Source organism: Bactrocera tryoni, chromosome 3, assembly GCF_016617805.1.
Source record: "Bactrocera tryoni isolate S06 chromosome 3, CSIRO_BtryS06_freeze2, whole genome shotgun sequence".
NCBI classification, from domain to species: domain Eukaryota; kingdom Metazoa; phylum Arthropoda; class Insecta; order Diptera; family Tephritidae; genus Bactrocera; species Bactrocera tryoni.
The window spans coordinates 35,139,516-35,163,232 of NC_052501.1; the positions used below are offsets into that span (position 1 = coordinate 35,139,516).

Genomic DNA, 23,717 nt, shown 5'->3' on the forward strand with positions numbered 1-23,717 from the left:
TCCTGGTTTAGTTCGCAGGCTTTAATCCTTATTAACAGAATTAGAAAAAAATATTGAAGACTGCGAACGAAATATGCTCTCTAGACAGCATAGAGGGACTTATAGAAAAAACTCGTGATATTGTGCTTGAATTATTAGCCAGCACGAAAATGAAGAGTTAACAAGTAAATTCTATGATTTAAGAAATAGATTTTACAAACTCAAATTAAAATCTATTAATAAAAAAAATATTGCCAATTTTACGTTGCCTCAAGTTGATATTCCTATTTTTTCAGGATATTAAGTTCAGTGGCAAACTTTTAAAGAATTGTTTAAGCAACTCGTAGTCTCTCAAAATGTTTCAGACACGTATAAAATGTGTGTTTTAAAAACTAAATTAAGAGGATCGGCTGCAAGTTGTATTGCAAATCTGCCTTCAACCTTGACAATTTTTTCAGTTGCTTGGAACCTTCTTAATGAAAAATTTACTAATAAAAGGTTACTAGCAAATACTTATTTCAAACAAATTTTAGATGCACCAGTAGTGACTGAGACTGCTTCTAGTGTACGAAAATTTCAAGAAAAAATTTTTGAAAGTACACAAGCATTGGAAAGCCTGAGTTTGTCTGCAGATAATTTGTTACAAGCTTTATTAAATTATACACTTTTGCAAAAATTAAACAACAATTTAAGACTTAGATATGAAAATTCCCTTAAAAATCCTAAGGAAATTCCTACCTTAAATTCACTACAGTCGTTTTTAAATCATGAAGGGAATGCACTAGAAGCAGCACAAGCTTCAAAAACATCACCAACATTTCAAAATGCAGAACTTAAATGCATAATGGGATATAATACTTTACACAATATATTTTATTGTTATAAATTTAAAGCTCTTTCTACACAGGACAAATGGGATGCAGCAATGAAAAACAAATTATGCACCAAATGTCTTAAAACAGGGCACAATATAAAAGACTGTAAAGGCGAAAGTTGCCTCACATGTCAAGGAAACCATCATTTATGGCTCCACAAAGACAAATCCTTTAAAGCAAAAAGCACAGTGATTAAAAATACTAAAAATGAGAGATTAAAAAATTATTCTAAACATGTCCTGCTAACCACAGCAATGGTTGGTATAAAAGGTCGTGATGGAAGAATAATAAAGGCACTTGATAGTGAGTCTCAAGTTGACCTTATAACCAAAGAACTGAAAAATAAAGTAAAACTTCCTTCCAGGAGCGAATCTATGACCTTTGAAGGAGTTGGTCAAAACAAGACAAATACAAATGAAAGAGTTAACCTTCATTTAAAATCATCAATAGATCCTTTCGAAACAAATTTAGACAACATTGTGGTACAAAGTATTGTGTCTCATGTTCCCACAAAATTCATTAAAGTTAAAAAAATTCCAGAGAATATAAAACTAGCCGACCCTTCATTTAATGGTCCAGGTAAAATTAACTTACTATTAGGCGCGGACATATTCTTTGATTTAATAAAAGAAGAAAAAATAACTATTGAAAATATGAATTACAAACTACAAAACAGTGTGTTTGGGTGGTTGATATACGGATCAACTAACATAAGCTCCAATTTAGCGCACTGTGGTGTTGTGACATATTTATATCAAAAACGAAATAATAAACTAAAAAAGTTTTGAAAAATAAAATCCCTTAAAAATAGATGTGTTAATAAAACTGAAGAAGAAACACATTGAGAGGAGCACTTTTTTAATAATTTTAAAATTTCTGTAGCTCTTCCATTAAAAAAGGAAAATATAAATTTAGGTGATTCTTCTTTACAAGCAAAAAGAAGATTGCTTTTTCTGGAAAAAAACTTAAAAATAATGATCACATGAGAAATGTTAACATGCTTAAGTTAAACTATTATTTACCACACCACTGTGTATTTAAACCAGTAAGCACAATTACCAAATTAAGGGCAGTTTTTAATGCATCCTGCAAAACAGACCAGACAATTTCATTGAATTTAATAATGCATTCTGGACCTAAGTTCCAAGAAGACTTATTTACCATTTTACAGAGATTTAGAAAACATAGGTATGTCTTCACAGCAGACATCGAAGATTTTTTTAGGCAAATATGGATTCGCTGAAAAGATGAAAAATATCAATGAAGATAACGAAATACTGCCAACATACACTCTTAAAACAGTTAGTATGGTACTGCATCTGCACCTTATTTAGCAGTTAAATATTTACAGAAAATTGCAGAAATGGAGAGAAATGATTACCCAGAAGTAGCGGAGATTATCAATGCAGATTTTTTACATTGACGATCCTGTTACAGAAGAACATAATCTAGATAATATCAAATTAACTTGAAATAAATATGGATTCAACCTTTTACAAAATATTCCTCAGGAAGACAGAGAAATTCAACTTGACTTAAGCAAGGAAATTAACAACAAAGTTAAGGCATTAGGTGTCACTTGGACTCCATTCGACGACCACTTTCGTATAGCTTCCAAGTGGAAGTGCAACGACAAGCCGTCACAGAAAACAGTGGACACTACGACAAGCCGTCACAGAAAACAGTGGACACTTGGAAATTAATTATTATGAAAAATCCAACAAACAGGGAAACTATTTATATATATAAAAATGATAATTTAATTGTTCCGGTAATAAAGAAATCCAACATTGTTGTGATTTTAACCGAAACATTGACAATTCTAATGAATATAAACCATAAAATTGGTTTTGAATTCCTACAAAAGGTACAAATCAACATATTTAAATTTATAGATATCGTTAGTAAAAAAAAAGTAAAGAGAGATGCGTTCGACTCGAACTAAAACACAAGAAAAATAAAAACCTTATATTTACTTTGTTAAGCTTACTTATGGTTTTACCATGCATAAAATGTTTAAATATAAATTACTTTAAAAATATTTCAGGAGTATTTTTTGAAAAAATAGTGCTTATTGGGTTGACTTGGACAGCGTGGGATAGAATTGTCCACATCGATCTAGTTCAATATTCGGTTGAAAGGCAGCAAATTTCAAATTTACTGAAATATTTAAAATACTCAACAAGTGAACTCAATGATTCAGCAGCTGCACAACAAATACTTATTGAATAGCTTCACGACATCCTCGCGTTCACGGGGAGGAGGATGAAAAGGAAAACTAGGTGAGTGTTACCCTTCAAAGGATCATTATACTTGTTTGACCTGATGAATGAAGACTGCTTATGGTGTATTGAACAAACCTTACTGTTCTCAGATGGCCAGCTCTTGAACTTGATTCTCGATAATGGTGGTGAATTGACTAACTCAGTGCATGCAAAGTTCCCACAGTATCCGAAGGGCATCAAAGGTTTGAGCGAAGAAACTACAACCGGTGTACACAATTTATATGAAATGGTGAAGGAGAGACGTCTCGGTGTGCCAGCCATCAACGTCAACGGCTTGGTGACCAAGAGTAAATTCTATAATTTGTATGGTTGTCGCGAGTCGCTAATTGATGATATTAAACGGCCCACCGATGTGATGAATGCTGGCAAACTGTGCTGTGTTGCTGGTTATGTGATCACGCCTTTTTTCACACATAGGAATATGAGAAGAATGTCTCGTACTGATTTTTAGTTAAAATCGGTCGTTCGGGTCCCGAGGTATGTGAACTTGGCTCCCATACAGCCCACCCATACCCTCTCGGCGGTGATATTTAATGTCTCTGGCGTAATTAGTTATTGATTTATTTCGCTTTTAGTAGTTTTGAGCAGTACCGTTATGTGGGGAGTGAGCGCGGTTAACTTCCGATTTCATCCATTTTCACACTATCGGTAGAAGTTTTTATAATATTTACGCTCAGCAAATTTGTAGCTTTGGTAGTTTAGGAGACATGTACATTAAGCTTATTAGAGAGCGGGCCCACGCGCACTTTTGAAATGTTTTGACCACAGATGGCCACTGCGATCCCCTGTGTCAAATAACAGTTATATATCTTAATTTAGTACTTAGTTATGGCACTTTATAAGTTTTCATTTAATGGTGGTTTGTGCGCGTGACAGTTCTCTGATTATGCCCATCTATGAAATGTTCTTACTTTTTTGCCAAGGAAAATGTGTACCTAGAATAACGAATATAGCGGAGGAATAAAGCATAATACTCGGCTGCCCATAATCGTAACACTTCATTGCTTGTTTTCATTGTCATAGCCGAAGAAACGCGTTCAATTCGGATGTTACGTATTAAATGAATAATCCATTTTCGGACGTTTTTTCCAGGATATTTTTTATTTAAAGTTCATATGCGTTTTTTGTAAATCAAATAAAAATTTAATATTTGTGAAATTCGTACGGAGTATTATGTTAAATATTTATTACAATTGGGCTTATCAAATTGTTTGAAATATAAATTTAAAATCATTGGAATAATCCATATATACAATCCAATTAAAATCAAATTACCACGTACACTTAAAATGACATTTTTTAGGCATTTAAGTACTTATTCATAAGTATGCCATCTAGTATGTGCTATACTTAAATGTTATACTACGAGCGTAAACTTAACTTAAACATAAATATTCATTACTTTGATAGATTTTCACACACTTATCTTAAATAATTTTCTGATTACGAAGATTTTAAATTTCATTATGTAATTATTAATTTGTTTCATACGTAAAAAAGTGATTTTTGCGTAATATTTATAGTGTGAATATTTCTAGGACATATTTCAGTCTTCATTTTAGAAAAAACTATTTATGTGCACATACCATACATATGCTATTTGTATGCATCTAAGTAGGTTTGATATGTCAGCGGCTACAAAAAATCAAACAATTATGGCAATATCGCAATAGTGCTACACTTACACGAAGCAAGTTCACTAAAATGTTTCTTATAAATAACTAAAATTGTAATATTTACTAATATTGCGTGTATGCAGACATATGCACATTCATACAAGCAAAATAATGGACTGCAAATAAGTAATCACTTCGTAATCACCGTTTTTAATTCACGGCTTGCATCAACGTTCTGGCGCAGAAAGTGATATTTTATTACTACAACTACATATTCACTTAAGTTTATTGATAAAGGAAGAAATCACATGCATCTTTACAAGAAATGCCTTTGATTAACGCTGTAACGACGCACACTGCTTAGTTTTATTTGCCATAATCCCATGCGTCCGTGTCGAGCCACCTCACCACTACTATTCATGTGCGCTAATCAGGCTGCGCGCATCCCACAATGACAGCTGCGATTGGGAGAGTCTATGATGTCGCGCATGCAGTAGTTTGTATGGGTAATATGGTGGCTGGTGAGCCGGATACTGGTGGAATGTGGCAATGGGCAGCGGCTGTGCTGGCTGTGGTTCGACAATTTGTTGTTGCGAAGCTGAAATTTTCCGCGATATTTTCGCCTCCTTCTTATTGGGCGTCTTTTTTGAAGATTTAATGAAATTCGGTATGCGGGCAAGTAAGCCGCAGTAGTAAGGATCATCTTGTTTTTTACGTAATTCACATTTGCTCTTCTGCTTCGACGAGAGCATTGGCACTGATTGGTTGTAGACTTCATAATCGGGCTGCAACGAAAGTCGAGAACAAATTTAATAAGACACACCCAAACGTATGAAGAATAAGGAAGAGGAGTGAGCTTTCACCTTTTTTCTAGGCGGAGTTGTTGTTAGCGTTAGTTGTGGTAATCAAATCTTCACCTTAACCAGAGAGTACATTTTTGATTTCCCAATATGCAACTTTATACTGTGTATGTATGCGTGCGTGTGCAGTAAAGTTATATATGTAAGTGTATGTGTGTGTGCGCGGGCGGGTCGAGAGTGTAGTTGGAGTATGCCGAAAATACAATACATAAAATAATTGGTTAAAAAAATTTGTATTCATTGCCTTGTACCTCACATTCAATGCCTACTAAGTGTAACCCAAGTACGCCCGAAAATAATTTTAGCAATTTTTATTTAGTTAATGGTAAAAGTTAGGGACATTTATCCAAATAAAATTTAAAATGGGAGTTATCTAAACTGATCAATTGCAGTTAAAGTGTTCAATTTTACAAATTTGCGTGTCTTCTAAAAGTGACTTTCGGCCTATTCCTAAGAGTTTTCAAATTTAAAGTAGTCGTTTTCAAAAATCGACTTTTGTTAAAGTGCACTTTTGGGTGATAAATTCATTGTTGAAAGATAAAACTTCCTAACCAAATTAGCATTTTTAGCATCATTTGGCCTCACCGTAACATGAGATAGTAAACTGCCTAAGATTTTTAGTTATTTCTGCACTTTTTTTTTAAACAATTTACTGCCGCATTTTCGGTCAAAAATATAACATTTTTTAAAAACACGACAATTAGCGAAATATTTGTTTAGAGCTGAGTTTTACATACATGTTCGATGCCTTCGTGCTAACTCGTAGAATAAATCGGGCGCAAAGCCAAAGCAGCTTAGGAGAAGATAATTAATTTGGAACACAAACAGTGAAAATGGATAATTTATTCTTAAAATACGTAAATGGAAGAAAAAAAGACGCTATTGGGGTGAGTCAAATTGTTAAGTTTATTTAACGGAATTGCATCCTCTAAAATTGACCGGTTGATGCGAATTTTCGCCATCACCAGGCCTTATTTCTTTCGAAATGGGGTAGAAAATGCCGTTATTATCAATAGCGAGCATTATAACACGATGTTGACTGATTTTTTTTCCCCAGAATTGAATGAAATCGACCCGGACGATCTCTATTTCCAAGAAGACGGTGCGCTGCCTAATGTTTCACGCCTAAATATAGACATATTACATGTAAAGTTTGGAGAAATGTCCCAGTCAATTGACAATCAAGATCATGCGATTTAACGCCCATAGATTATTTTCTATGGGGGTATGATAAAATATGGGTTTCCGCCAATTAACCAGCAACGCTCGAGGAGTTTGAGGACAAAGTTCAGGGCACTTTAGTCGATATCTAGTCACCTGACATTAGTGTAATAAATGCTGGCAATCTCATAGCGCACAACATTTAACTCTATTAATTGGTATGTGGAAATATTTTTTGAAATTACCTTTGGCACATATGGACTGTCATCAAGGAATCCTGTATTGTAAACACTGCGGCGTCCTTTGCTCGATTGGCTTGAGTTATTCGAATTATTTGAATTATTTGAGTCATCGGAGGCAGCAGGCGTGGGATAAATAAGGCCGACCTGACTCTCAATGGTCGAATACGGATCTTCACTTCCCGCTATTGGCACACGCGAACCCACCGCATCCACCGATTTAGGGAGTGCTTGTAGGCGATTCTTTAGCATATCAATTGCGACTATATTTATGACCAGAATCCAAAGCGGATTATTGATTAGATTATTATTCGATTTGACTAACGATATGGCCGACAAGCATTGACGTTCCAGACGTCTGCTCTCTGGATATGAACGTGAGAACTCTCGATTTATGTTAGTCGTATATTTACGCATGTCAAACAGCTGTAACAAAAATTATAGTAATTAGTAATACATTTTTCGATTTTGCGCCATTTACTTACCTTCGCAGATGTGCCTGGCGTCAGGCCCATGTTAGGCATTTGAAGTATATCGCCACCAATGACCGTCTCCTCATTGACCATTGAGGTGTTGTGTACAAAGACATTACTCTTGCCATAACGTTTGATTAGTATGTTTCCAATATCATCCATTTTAATTTTGAAACCTTCACCAACAGACTTTTTGACAAGTTTCGTATCCGCATCACGCATAGGGTTTTCAAAACCACTCAAACCAATTCTGATGAAAAGACATTTCATTAAAAACTATTATTTTAAGTTTATTGATTGCTATTAATAGAAAATATACTAACCTCACACCGTCAAAGCCGTTTTTCCCTCCGTTTATGGTGATAACCGAAGATCTGGCATAAGCTTTGGCCACTCGTCGATTCTTTTCGAATACTATTACCTTCGCCCAAATCTCATCATCGATTTGTTCCCATTTGCTGAGCACTTCGTTGATGTGGTCCTAAATGGGTGGATTTAAAAAGAAACTGTTTCAAAATATTTGAAAAATTGCCAATATATAATTATTTTTTCGAAGGTGGTTTGTGAAAAAAAAAATCAAGTCGACGCCACTCCTGGATATTTAAAATTCATTAATTTTATTTTTTTTTGCAAAACGATCATAATCTATTTCCGTAAAAGTTATTAAAGATAAGCACGAACATTTTTTGCAGTTTTGAAGAAAACTGTTATATGAGAATAATGATTAATCTGGATGTGGAATTGTATGTATTTGGTGGCCTGAATAATACAAATAATTAATACTTTTGATTTGATCAGTTGAAAACACCAGAAAATTTAGCAAAAATTAACAATGCCTAAATACACAAATTTTGATATTTTAAAAATTTGATCCTTACCCTAAAGAGTTTCTCCTTGTTATACCATATATCCTCTTCCTCTTCGATATTTGGTATCATGTCTAGATTGTCGAGGGAACGCGATATAATTTTTCGACGCGAAATCATTTTGTTAACACTTTGTTGTTGTGAACTACGTTTGCGTGGTGGCAGTATTTTGTGGCCGTTTGTGAAAGCCGTAGCTTTTCAGTCTTTCGAGAGATTAAATTAAATCACAAAATATCTGAAAAGAAGAAGAAGTAACTGTGTTACTAGAACGAATAATATGTATACATATATAAACTTTGCGAAGCGCTTTTAATTTGCGATGAATTGTCATAAATTTGTAATTAATTTAATCCTCAACACATACATATTTGCATTTAAGGTACATACAAATATAAAACTCAAACTTCAAATCCACTTTTTAATCACAAATGACAGTTCTATAACCAAAAGAGGAATGTAAATATGTATTGGGGTCATATTTCATCTCGGTTGAGCTCATTTGCGAAACACAAATATTTACTTACACAAATGGGCAGTCTTGGCCCAAATGTGTACGAAAGCAAGAATCATTAGCCGTTCTACATGCAAAACACCCACACACAAATAAACGAAGTATGCAAAGAGAAAAGAAAAGAAGTAACCTTAACAATTAAAAGCAAAGTAAACAGAAATGACAAATCTAAAAGCCATTATGTACAGAAATCAACAACATGTAAAAGACGCCGTAAAGTAGGCAGCAGCAACCAATGTCCGTTAGTGCTAACTTGCCAGCTGTCCAGGCATAAACGCACTTAATTACAGAAATTATGACTACCACATAATCAAGCGTCGATTTTGGGTTAATGAACTCGATATTTTTTTCATTTTTCATATTATATAAGTGACAAAAATGGCCAGTACCACAAAAGCTAAAAATAACAAATTACGTGTAGAATTGTGTGAAAACCATACTAGTTTGGCGCTTGAGTCTTTTGATTGCGGGCGCGCATTGAGCGACTCTGTGGCATGAGAATTGTAACAGTCCTGTCGAGCAGATGCGCTGCGGAATATTGATCAAACGGCGAGTGGTTCTTTAAACAATGCGAGCTGGCGAAGAAGGTGTTTATAGAAGCTACTTCTCACCATCAACAGAAAGCACTCGTTAATGCAGTCATGCTGGAAGGCAAAGAGAAAGGGAATGAATGCAATGCAAAGCTGGTCATAAAAGCGTTTTGTTTTCAGTTAACGCTTTATGCTTTCGAATGAAAGGCAGCTGTGGAATTCAATCATTTTTCCGGCTTATGGGCGTGTATGTTAATGAGAGTGGCAGACAGTGCATCACCTAATTTGCGCACGATTGTAAACATTTAAAGTTAAAATTCTTATATAAATTATTGGCTTTGCTTATTTCTACATATGCAGTTTTTATAATTTTTGGTTATTTTAATAGAAAAATTGTGTGTATGTAATGGTTTCTTATTTTTTTATACACGTTAGATATTTAAAAAACAAATACCCAAAAATTGTTGAGGACTAAATGGAAAAAATAATTGGATTACTATCTGATAGAATTTACATCAAGCTGATAGCCTTAGAGCCATGATCCTCAAAAGATAATCAATACAACTTTTTGGGTGGTTCACTAAATAATTTCGTTTTATTAGAGCAGCTGATCTTATTGAATTTTTTCGCAGATAACTTCACACTTAACCGCTTTATCGGTTGAACAGATGACATAGTAAGGCTTGTTTGGTGGTCTATCGAAGATGGAAAACCGAAAACAACATTTTCGGCATATTTTATTGTTATACTATCAAAGGGTACAAAAGCAGTGCAGGCAAGGCGAAAGTTATGTGATGTGTATGGAGAAGATGTGTTGACCGATCATCAATGAAAATTTTGCAAAACTCTGTTCCGAGAATTTCGATCTTGAGGATGCACCACGTCTTGAAGCCGATGCGGATGAAAAACTCGTTGGTCAATGCAAATCGTCGAATAATAACTCAAGAGATTGCCTAAACATTTTAACACAGACACGTGAACCGTCTACGATGAATTTCTAAGCTTGACATATGGGTCCCACATGTTTTTACAGAATGAAACTTGCTTCGTCGATGCATTTTTGAAGCGCATTGTAAAGTGGGTTGTTTACAAGGCACCCTCTGACTATTACTTGTTGCGGTCTCTGCAAAATTTTTTGGACGGGAGAACCTTCAACTCAAATCAGGCCGTCAAAAACCACTTGAAGCAGTTTTTTTCCTGCAAGGAAAAAATTTATGAGCGTGGAATCAAACTCTTGTCCGAGAGATGGTAAAAGATATTGAATCAAAATGGAGAATATACTATAACGTTTTACACAATAAAAAAATTGTATTTAAATTGCATCAAAAAAATGAAATTACTTAGTGATCGACTCAATGCAATAGATAGTTCTCATAATAAACTAGATACTTATTCGAATGATAAAAAATCTTCCTAAAATATTATTTTATTAAAACACCAAAGTGGAGAGTTCGAAGTTATATCTAATTTTTGGCTCCATTCTGACAATTGTCTTCCTTATTTCTTGATTATTTATATTCAAACGTCACAAATCGTAAATTATCGTTCGATACAAATTGCAGTGGCCTTACTTGGCATCTTGTGGTAGAACTGGTTGCGCCATGTCTTCGAAAATTCAAAACAAGTTCGTTGTGCAAATGCTAAGTATAAGTATACTTCTTAATAATTTTTTATAAAATATCTATTTAATTTATGAATATCAAGTATGACTAGTTCAGTTATATTTTCTTGTTGACATAATCGCTCGAAAACGTTTTATAAAATAACCGAATAAATTTTAAACATTATAATCGCTATGCAAATAAGTTGAAATTAAATATAAATTCTACGGCGAAGATAGACTCCAATATCAAGCTGTTTGACGAAATCACATTTTACGCACACATACATACATATTTGTTTTAATCTACTCGTAAGCAATCGACTTGCGACGATTTGCTTGCTTTCTCAAGACTAGAAAATGAGCTCTCAAAAGTTATCTCACATATCTTTTAGTTTTTATATGCTCTCTAAAATAAATGAATAGAATGAAATATTAAAAAAGAACGTTTGATTTAAAAATTTGAAAAACAATTTAAAGCGAGTAGAGTTAACTTACGTGAATTGAATTAATTAACCTAAATTAATTTTTTATTTTTTGCTCCTCAAAGGAGTACTGAAACCAAGTGTGGATTAAAAGACGATGTTTTTAAATTATTTTAAACTTCGAAAAACTAAGCTATAGAGCCTAGGTGCTAATTAAGGGTCTAACTCGATAAAAAGGATGGCAAGTGAGCAGAACCTATCGTAAGGCGCTTTTCAAATGGTGCGTCTTTCATTTGAGGAAAAAGAAGCAGATTTTTTTGTAAAACTTGGCATACTTGAAATTCCATTCAACTCACGACAACTTCTTTAAATAGTAAACTAATTTGCTCAAATTTGTGTCTTTTGTGTCACAAGTCGTTTGCCTACATGAGACAAGTTGAATTTCTAACAACCGAAAATCATGCAGAATATTAATTTGAAGAAAAGCATGCGCTGCCTCACATTGCAACTTAATGTACATATGTATACTTTTATGTGCGTATATTTGTCAACGAACGCAAAGTTCGTTACGCGTTACTAACTGCAACTGTATGCGTGCTTACTTTGTTGTTGTTTTAATGATTTTGTCGCTTTTTGTTAATTGTGTCAATTTGTTGCCTTTGTAAAGGTACTTTCAATGGAATGGCAATTTTCAACACAAAACCATAGCAACGCTTATAAGCAACAACAACAATTTATCCAAGTACACGAAATACGGTTTGAATGGTTTTGTGCATAAAATTCGCTTGCGGTGCACGTAATCAGAGCAAAAGTGCGTGGTATACTCCGTTTGTGACGCTGGCGATTGCCGAGAGCGCTGCTAAGCCCTGGAAATAAACTGGCCAATAGCTAAGGCAGTCAGCTTTCAAATCGAACCATTTATGACAAAGCCATTTGCCAGTCGCTGGAAAACGTCAAATGAAAATTAAATTGGCTCTTTGAAAACAACGCTAAGCAGGTAGTTATATACCAACGAAATGACATTGAAATGCCGAAGCGTACTTCTAAATGAAACAGAATATTTTATGTTTGTTTTACAACAGTTTGCAGTTTCTTTCTTGTACAAAAATTAACATGTGAAACATGTAATGTGCCCAAAAATTATGGTGACATTGTATTTATTTTGAAAATTCTTTATTTATTTTTCCAAATCAATTTCATCCCCTTCAAAGCAATCCCCTCCCGATGCAATGTACTTATGCCAATGGATTTTCCACTCTTCGAAACACTGGTTGTAGTCACTTTCCGGGATGGCCTTCAGTTCCGTCTTCGCTGCGGCTTGAGTCTCCTCTATCGTATAAAAACGGTGTCCCTGGAGCGATCTTTTGAGCTTGGTGAACAGCCAGAAGTCGCACGGCGCCAGATCAGGTGAATACGGTGGTTGCGGAACGATATGGGTTGAGTTTTTGGCGTAATGATCACGAATTACGAGGGGAGTATGGGATGGTGCATTATCGTGGTGTAAAAACCTAGAATTGTCCTTCCCCAATTCCGGCCTTTTTAGGCGGATAGCGTTACGCAAACGACGCATAACGTTCAAATAATATTCTTTGTTGACTGTTTGACCGGTTTGAAGGAATTCATAATGCACAACACCACGATAATCGAAGAAAACAGTCAACATGACCTTGATTTTTGAGCGACTTTGGCACGATTTTTGTGGTCTCGGCTCTCTTTTGGCACGATATTCGCTCGATTGATCGGTTGTTTTGGGGTCGTAAGCATAGATCCAAATCTCATCGCCAGTTATAATGCGTTTCATGACACCCTGATAGTCGGAAAGCATCGTTTCACACACTTCAACGCGACGCCTTTTTTCCAAAAAATTCAATGTTTTCGGTACCAGTCGAGATTTGACGCGCTTGAGGCCCAAAACATCCTTCAAAATGGTATTGGCTGAGCCTTTCGATATGCCAACTTCATCAGCAAGGTCTCTAATTGTTGATCGACGGTTTATCAACACCAAATCTTTGACTTGTTGAACGTGAGCTTCGTCGGTTGAGTTTGATGGTCGCCCTGGATGCTCTTCGTCTTCGACATGTTCACGGCCGGCTTGGAACTCACTATACCACTTGTAAACATTTTTTTTAGACATAGCCTCATCACCAAAGGCTTTCTGCACCATCCTCAACGTATCCGCAGCTGAAAATTGATTCCGTAAACAAAATTTAATGCGAATTCTTTGCTCAACAAATTTCGACATCGCAAAAAACGAAAAACTCACTTTAAGCAGCTCACAAAACGACACGTCTCTTAAACACTAATGAATATTTTGACATGAAATTTGACATAAATGTGGTTGACAGTACTACTAACCTAAAAAAAAATAATTCTCAATATCTTCTTAGTGACATTGGGATCAAACCAAACCACTTCTGTAAGCTATCAATTACAGCACAAATTGACTTACGAAAACAAGCTTCCACTCAGAGCAAGTCAGCAATACCAACACATTCGTATTAAATTGAGCTAGTGAAACAATGGTATTTTTATCTAAATATTCATGTATGTATGTATATCAAAATTGCATGAGAGGAAGTGCATACATATGTAGGTCTTATAATCGTAATCAATAGCGCAACTTAGTAAATTATTCACTGGTGATTCTTAATGTCTAAAATCGTATGACTATAACTTGTTTTGTGATAGGCGACCACTGAAAAGTAGTTTCGATAATGAACTCATATAAATCAGAATTAACACTAATTTTTTTTTTTTTTTTGCGGGTGAGGGGGTGGAAAATGCCTTCCGCATCATCGGTGCTATCGTCACAGCAGCGGTATGTGCCACTTGCAGGTCACTAAAAACCCCCCCTCTAAGGAACCGTCGCCCACCCGCGTTTGCATTATTTCAGGGTGGCGTTCCATTTTTCTCATTGAGAGATTTACATCTGCGCACCTGCGTCCAGGTCACTAATAAAGCTATGTGAAACGAAACGTGCCAAATCTTAGTTTTCATTTCTTCCCCAAAGCCTTTGGATTCCTTCCGACATATTTTGCTACTAATACTTATGTGGTGTAAATTTTCACACACACATCACGAATTCTATAAACTCAGTAATAAGAAAGAAATCCTACACATATTTATGTATATTAAGCAGCGCTACTAACCACACATGCACATCGATCCAAATGCATTGCTGGAATTAGTAACATCTTACAAGCTTTTGGAGCTGGCACTTTAGCTATTACTTTCTACGTTGGAAGACAATTATGTGAAGATACATCAAAATTTGTGTGAACGATTTGTATGCACTGCAGTAAGAGGAGATTTTGTGGCGCAAGTGAGATTACTTATTTTTTACTTTTAGTGTTTAAAATGGACTTTTAATTTTTAGGAAAATTAAAAAAATTTATTCCACAAATGCCAATATTTATTTACTAGACTTAAGCTCGCGGCTACACTTGCGTGGAATTCGAGACTGTCATCATATATTTATTGCGCTGTTGACAAGGATATCATGCGATAATCGCAAATTATGATTGAACTCTTTCTCACTGTAGCTATTCCACTATTTTTTTATGTTACATGTTCCGTTTGATTTGTTATGAATGTTATAAACTAACGTCGAAATCCGAAATGTTAGACTAGAGGACGAAAATAAACAATGTTTCTTATTGGCCATTATCCTTTTTAAATAATTAAGCTAAGAGTTTACTTAAGTGGTTAGTGGTAAGGATAGGCTAATTGTCGATAAGTATCCCCAACTAACAAAATCTCATGATTGAGTAAGAAAGTTTTTAATGTAAAGTGCCATAGCATGCAACTAGAATCTGCAAAAGAATGAGTAAGCAAAACTAACAGTTCGCTACAGCAATAATTATACAGATGAGAGAGAGAGTGCCGTTGATTTTACTTCACTGGTATTGTTCTCAAATTTTCGGCGAATTCACGGATTATTGGTATTTCTTGCTGTGTAAATTTTTTGGTGTGATGATCACATCGCAGAAAATTAAGTGGCTGGCTTTTGCTATTTCTCTTTATTTAAATATTTTTTGATGTTTTCTTTTTGTTAATACCAGTCGGTTCAAAACTTTTATTATTTTTGATATTTTCCAAAATGATTTATGCATGTTGTGCTCTTCATCGTCCATCGCAGAACTTGAGCAGTTGGTAACTATCCAACTGAACAAGTCTGATGAGTTTTACAAGTACTAAGATTCCATTCCAGTTCATGTGTTCAATTGTTAAAATTGTGTAAAGTCTTGGTACTCCTATTAGATCGAAAACTATACATGATCACTGTCAGTTTTAAAGATGCTCTGTGCTACTACTCGATCAGACTTGATTTTAATTGTTCAACCATGCTATTTATTCCAGCTTAACCGAAAAAGGGATGAAGAAACCTTGTACTTAATTTTCAGGAAAATTCCTTAATTCTGTGGAGATTCATGAGAGAGAGAGGAGAAAATAATGTATGCAAATGGCAAACAACTTTGCTTTTGCAATGTTTTGTAACTATCTTGTTTAGTAGTGATTTGGCAAAAGTTTTTCCGTGATTATTTAGTAAAGTTTAGTAACTTTTTTACAACCAGCTGATGCAAGTCAGCTATTCTTTCATCTTTTTCTTTTATAAATGTCAAGTGATATACCCTAAAGTTTTGGTTTGCTCACCAGATAACAACTACATCATATGAACTACTTATATGTATGTCTATACGGATTTGTGATATATGTATGTATTTATACATTTTTTTAAGTCCTCAAAAAGTACTGAAATTAGACAAATTTTGTCAATCAAGTCAAAATTTACTTAATTGACTGGACCAGTCTTCTATGTATGTATGTATTGTATGACAGTTATGAAAATATGTGCGCACTCATTAATATCAATCAAAGAGCTTTTCTCACCTACCCCACAGCACTTTCAAGGTGAGAGCAACCTTTTCACGAAACGTTTTGTATACGCTAAGCCGCTCGGCTGTAAAACACGTATGTAAACAGTAATAAATTAAGCAACGAAAATTGGCAAGCAATTTTATTTCATTATCGCCGCAATGCGCTGCAATTCAAGGAATCAAAGCATTGCACAGCCCCAATTTAAAGCGCGAATTGTGATGTTTGTGTGCAACGCTCGTAATGGTGCCAATGTGATGAGTGACCAAGAGCATTGGCAATGCATAAATCGAAAAAGAAGCATAAAAATAAGAAATCAATGAATAATCACTAAAGACCTATCAGTTGTGCGCATATAAGTACGTGTGTGTGCGCATTTAAATGTTGCTACAACGCGCAGCTTACTACGCAAGCGCAGTGGTAGCATGGACAAAGCGCCACTCAAGAAATCAATTGAAAGTGCAAAACAAATGTTTCAGTAGCAAATGGGCGCTGCACGCATAATTAGCGATGCATAAAACCAATTACAATGCCGAATGACGGTGAAAAATCGCAATTACAATTTACCAATTATAAATTATCAATTACGATATTTAATTACAGTTATGCATCAGACACGAATCGATCAATGCTTGTGTCTGTAAGCGCGTTCATCCTATAGTGCTTACAATTACATCAACAACATGCGGTGTTGCTATGCTAGTGTCATTTTTAAACTCCACAGAATTCGGAACTAGTGCAGTTCGAACCAGAATCGCTGCTTTTAAATAAATTGATTAGGTAATAAAATATGAAAAATGAAATAATAAATTGGAATGTAAAATGAGAATAAATAAAAGTGAAATAATTAATAAAAAAACTTAAAAAAGTACGTTCATACACAGGTATGAAACTGGGATATTTCTGAGCAAATCAGTACAATTTATGTGAACAGCAAAATTTTAGTAAAATATGGTAGTTGTGAAAATAAAGTAAAGTTAATAAAATTTTTTTTAAATGTGGTATTACTATATATGTATATATAGTTATATATAAGTTATCAGCATGCCGAGCTGAGCTGATTTAGACATGCTGATTTAATGAGATATCTTCACGAAATTCGACACACAATCTTCGGAGAAATTTTTCAGATCAGTCTACCATAGCATACTGTGATCAAAAAATAGTAAGAATTTGTTCATAATTTTAAAATTCTATATTTATTCTTCAAAAAATATTTCATCCCCCTCAAAGTAGTCCTCATTGGCCCCAAAACCCTTGTGCCAACGTTTTTTCCAATCCTCGAAACAGTTCTCAAAGTAAATTTGCGGAATAGCCGTTAATGCTCTTAGCAAATGACGTTTAATGGTTTGTAATGATTCAAAACGGTTTCCCCGGAGCGTTCGTTTGAGTTTGCTAAATAGCCAGAAGTCACACGGAGCTAAATCAGCCAAATACAGTGGCTGCGCCACAATATTGGTGAAATTGGCGAAAAACGAAGAATCAATGCAGTATGCGACGGTGCATTATCGTGGCGCGAAATCCAAGAGTTGTCGGCCCATAACTGCAGCCTCTTCTTACGAATAGCTTCACGCAAACGACGCATTACACACAAATAGTATTCATTGTAAACAATTTGACTGGTCGGAAGGAATTCGGAGAGCACCACACCTCGATAATCGAAGAGAACTGTCAACATAACCTTGATTTTTGACCTACTTCGATGTGGTTTTTCGGCTTCATATTTTTCACCATATTTGCCCGATTGATCGTTTGTTTCCGAGCCGTAAGGGTAGATCCAAGACTCATCGCCAGTAACAATATGTTTTATGACATGCTGGTAGTCGGAAAGCATTATTTAATAGACGTTAACGCGACGCCTGCTTTTACTTTTCTTAGCGCGTGCTTTCTACCGATATTCCAACGATGCCAGTAAGATCTCCGACTGTCGTTGATTACCAAACACCAACTACTATATTTTATTGACGTGTTGGTCATTAGTTGATGTTGACGGCCGTCCTAGACTCGGTTTGTCTTTGAATAATTTGTAGCAATAAAAAATACTTGCTCGCGACAAACAATTATTACCGAAGGCCTTTGCAAGATGCTGAATGTTATTGCAACTCTTTGTTGAATAATTTCTATCATCGTAAAACTCGCCGAATGCACTTTATGTAATTTAGAAAGGCAATCGTATAGTAAACACTTGTGTTTATTTTGATGTGACATTTGGCACAGATAACATCGTTGAATCTGCTTGTTGGATTCTCTGTAATATGCAATGTTGGTTGCACAGATCGTACCTCACAGTAGAATACTATACATCTAAACTAGTTAGAAACTAGAAGAGTAATCATGATCAAAGTAACATATATACTATAGTAGATGGCTAAAAATCGCGAATTTCGTAACAATTTCAGTCACAATGCGCCACCACGATTATGACTCTCTATATGTATAGCTTCTCATAAGCCGTCAGCAAACTCAGCACACTCTTTTGCTGTACAACTCGTGCATAATGTACGATTTGAAGACATATGTGCCTGGCCGAGAGTGCTATGGTGAAAATAGCAGATGATTTGTTTTATTTACTAACCAACTGAGACAGAGATGCGCACATAATTACAATCGAAGAAGCTATGATGTTATGGATTTTGGTGTGAACTTTTGGCACAATGGACACACCAAGAGTTAGAAGTAAACAAAAGATGAATAACGCGAATTGGTAATAGTAACAGCAAAGCAGCAGGCAGCTGACAACAAAGACGCTAGGCAGCGGTTGTAACGGAAATTTTATGAATGTGGTGTGGAGTAGAATTATTGGATGAGTCCAATGAGTGAAAATAAAGTATTATGTAATCCAAAGCTTCTCAGTTAATGATGTTTAGAAAAGCAAAGAGAAAAACAAATAGAGACACATATTTCAGAGCAGATTAGCATTTTAAGTTTTAATGATACCTTTGACCTTTGCTGCAAGTTATTTACGATTGAAATTATTGAAAATTATTGAAATGCACATTGAAGAAGTGAGGAAACTCACACTCCATTAAATACAAAAAAATCGTTGAACCATTTAATTATGTATTTATCGCTTCAACTCTCCGCTATTTTGATAACAATTTTTCATCAGCCCTGCTGTTTCTCATTTAAAAAAATATAATTGAGTTTTGGTTTTACTTAACCGATTTAATCTTCTGTGATATTATTGCTTCAGTTTATGCATTTGTTTGCCAGACGATAATCTATGGATTAGAATGGACTGTGGATCAGAAAACCATGAATTTGAATTAAGTCAGCAAGTCAAATATTTATTATAGCCATTATTGATAAAGTAAGGGCCAAATATACAAACTACTGCTTCACAAGAAAGAGAATTTCAGTTATTAAAATAACAAATGTCAACACAATTTGTAATTAATTTTTGAACAAACACAATTGTAAAAAAAAAATAAAATAAAATCCCTGATCATGAAAAGTGAAAGTACAACAATTTAAGCGCCAAGTGCCGTTTCATAATTACTAATGACAGATTACAATACAATAGTGGAAACAGCAGCAAAGTGGCAATGAAGCCTTGTAAAGAAGTCTCATAAAAAATTCACACAGCCGAAAATTCGTTGGTGACTGGTGGTTTCGAAAATGATATGTATTTCTATTTCAGTATATATGTAAATTTACGCATTTCAAGTAAACCAAATAAATGTCTAGCATTTATTATTTTTATTGCTGGCGTTTAATAATATGTTTTCGGCCCAAAGGTATTTGGCGAATAGTTTTCGAAACTTTGCAAAGCGATATCCTGCGGCAAGAACAATATTGTTTTACTGATGGTATCTTTCTTTGTTTTAATTAATTTTCACAATGTGTCATCGCCCAACATGTATCGCTTTTCAATAAGCCAAAACACTAATTTGACCACAACTGAATTTCATTTTATGAGCTGATAAGCAAGAATTCGGAAATCCAATTCGTTCTTAAATGAACTCGTTAATTAAAAACTGCATAACATTTTTGCATTTAAATCGTGTGTAAAATGTCTTAAAGTTCGCTGTTTAAGTCTTTTGTTCTGTTTTGTGTTGTGGCGGCCGCTGCTTTTAACTCGTGCAATGTCAGGCGTTTCAGGGGCGCAAATGCACTCGGAATCACCGATGCACAGCGTATTCATACGCAATGACACTATAAAAACTATATTTAGTACACAGTTTCAATCTTTTGTTTCATTGTGCCAAGTAAATGTATATTGAATTGGTGTTTTCTTGTAATTGTTTCTGCTCACGTTCGTATTGTGGACTGTCAGACTGTGGTTATATGTTCTTAGTCAGCCGCATTTGCGCTGTTGCCGCGCTGTTACCTTAGCCCAATGACCTTGCGTTGCTTACGAACACAATACACGCAAACACATGCGAGCAATGATTCCTGATGGCTGAATGTTTCCTGAAGCAAATAGAAAGCTGCGTAAACCGACCAATCGAATGCAGGAAGCCGCTGAAGGAGATGCCGTAATAACCGATAAATGCGGGTCAATGTACAGCTGCCAATGTGGAGTAAGGCGATGGCTGAGAAAGAGGGAGGTTAAAGATGCAGAGAAAAGACAAAGTGGCACGAATGCTACAAATTAGTACTGGAATAAGGGTCAGCAAGTTTTTAATGAGGGCGGAACCAAAAAAGTAAATCGGGGACGCAAGAAAGCGAAACTAAAAAGAAGCAACAAATAATGGCGAGGATAAAATTAAAATAACAATTTTGAGGTGCCTGTGAAAGAACGATGCATTTTCGAGCGGTGATCATTATTCTAAAGTTTGTCAACTTTAAATTTTAAGCGTTCGAAAGCTAATGACATTTTTAACCAACTTACTAATGAAAATAAATTATATGCATATATGATACTAAATATGTATGTACTTTAAAATCGCATACATAAAATGTTGTGTTCAAGAATCTTTGATTGATGCCAGCTAGGGCATATTTTTTTTAATTTTTTCACTTTGTCGTTTCACTAAATTATACTTATCATTATTTTGGTTTGAGTTTTGTTGCATTGTTACCTCATTTCAGACTGATTTTCCCTTCATTCAGCGGCTATTTACGACTGCCATATATATGTGTAATTATATAAGCTCTTTCAAGGTTGGTGAGTTGTTGCAATAATATACCACGCTACACATAACAAGCAGGAATGTGTGCATCTATGTGATTACACTAATGCGTGTATTCGCTGGGTTGGCAGTGAGTGGCGTTGAACCGGCTGGCCGGCGTTCATGCGCACTTCTGTGCTAATCACTCTACTATTCACACAAGTAATTCGCGTGGTTACTTCAGTCGGCCAGTCGGTCGCTCGCATATACATAAGTGAGTTCACATAGATGTCGGTCACCAATGCCGTTGTTGGACTGGTTGAGTTAGTTGGGCGCGTGTTTCGCCACGCAATGTGCAGTTATGCCGAACGTCGAATGCCTGAATGTCTCCTCCTGAGGTCGCGAAGAGAGGACATATTATTAGTAGCATGGGTGCTTTTAGTACGTGCAAAATATATATACATATGTATATGGTGGGCCTGTCAAGTGACAATGGTGAGCAGTAGTGAATTCGATTTTTTGTTAAAATTAGGTTACAGTTAGTTAAGACAGTAAATAGATGAAGCTATGTAGTATATGATGTCGAAAGTATGCGGTTTATTACTTATCAGTTATAGTAAGGTGAGAAGGAAGGATGATTGCTTGACGCCAATAACACCGATCAACACGATTTTTGGGTTAAATTTTAGTTTTTCCTATGACAAAAATAAGGAACAATTTTTTTTCCGGCTAAAGTTTGCTTTCGTAGAAATTAGAGCAATTTTTCGTTGATTTTTATATTTTTTCTACAATTTCACTCTAGATTTTAATTAGAAAACTTTTTTTTAGACACAAGCGTCGTTTTTATTCAAGATGTGTGATAAACAATAATATATAAATGTAAAATAACAAGAAATTACTGTCTAAAAGTGAATATTTTTTGTATTTCTTTTATGCTCATATGAGCTCTCTCGTATTAAACCCCAAATATACTTATCGATGTAGATCAGCCCAAAGCAAACTTAAAGAACTAAAGATTAATATTTAAGTGTTTTTCAATGTCTAGAATCAGAATTCAAACATGAGAACAGAAACCCCAAAAAAAATATTTTTTTTGTTGACCGGTGTAATCATTGGTAGTCGAAAAGAAGTTTTGAGTTATGTAAAGTACTATTTATTTTAAATTATGTGTTACACACCCGATACATTTTTGTTATCATCTGTGGTATGAACGCATATGTTATTTCAAATTTAGGGCTGTTACCTGACTGCTGTTAATTGTTTCAGAAAAAGATCCAACTATCAAAAATCAAATTCTGGTAACCAGGAACCATCTCAATGAAAATACATTTCAGATGATTTTTGAATAAATAAATCTTCTTTGCGATTTTTTTTTTAATTTTTTTAAATATTCTGAATATTACTTTTCAGCATCAATCTGAAGACCTGCAGTTTGCAGTGAACCAAAACATTTGCATTTTTCTCCATCTTTTTTGAGTATTGTTAGAAAACTTGGATATTTATTGAGATTATTAAAAAATTAATTTCAACTTTATATAAATTGAACCCACAAATTTAATTTCAATTATCAATATTTACGCTTCAATTGATTTTTATGCACCAAAGTGTTACTCAGAGAATGTGGGAATAGTTTGTTGTACGGAGCTTTTGAGTGCGAAAAGTGCTGGTCTTAAAACAGCTGTTTCACGCACAAGCATAAAATATACACATGGCTACAAATTCGCCGACATATTTACTACACATGAGCACAGACATAAATCAATTATGAAGTAAGTGTGTTTTGCTCGTTTATAGTATGTGGCCCGATGTAGCAAGGTCGTTGTATGGTTAAATGCCAGCACAAACATATACATACGTTCCTTTCGCTTTTTATAAAAATATTTTCTTTCAATTTGCCTACGTTTGCTTTATTCGCTTGCGCCACAGTTTCGTTTTCATTTCAACCGCTATGCACTGACACACTTACCGGTGCGCATTCGAGCACATTTGTGCATTCATACCAATGTACATATGTACATATGTGTTTCTTGTTACGTTATCTTAGCACCTACTTTGTGGCAGTTCTTGTTTTGTTTTTATTGCCAACCGTCAGCCAGAAGGATAACTTGGCAGCTGGCAGGTGATGAGAATTGCACTAAAGAGGTGTGCGCAGGCGCAGATTAAATATTTTTCATCGTCACGCCTGCCAAGCTTTCGTGCTCTTCTGCTGCTGCTGAGTCATGTCAATTAGTTGATTAAAAGTGGCCACAACTTTAATTTAAACAACAAAATCATTTGCCGCAAAATTGGTTGTGGCAGCACAAAACACTTTAATTCCACTTTAATTTTATGGATATCACAATTCCCGCTCTGCATACAGTGTTGTATG

The 23,717-nt window shown here is 35.0% G+C and overlaps 1 protein-coding gene across 1 annotated transcript in view; it reads right to left on the reverse strand.

The window, feature by feature from the left end:
• Positions 1–4,341: 4,341 nt before the first annotated feature.
• The window catches only part of LOC120772740, a 38,886-nt gene continuing 19,510 nt past the window's right edge, over positions 4,342–23,717 (reverse strand). The window contains exons 2-6 of the mRNA XM_040101501.1: positions 8,367–8,589; positions 7,812–7,969; positions 7,501–7,738; positions 7,022–7,441; positions 4,342–5,540 (exon numbers count right to left, since the gene is read on the reverse strand). Of these exons, the coding sequence (XP_039957435.1) occupies positions 5,169–5,540; positions 7,022–7,441; positions 7,501–7,738; positions 7,812–7,969; positions 8,367–8,474 (1,296 nt within the window). The 5' untranslated portion in view covers positions 8,475–8,589 and the 3' untranslated portion in view covers positions 4,342–5,168. The remainder of the gene's footprint in view (positions 5,541–7,021; positions 7,442–7,500; positions 7,739–7,811; positions 7,970–8,366; positions 8,590–23,717) is intronic.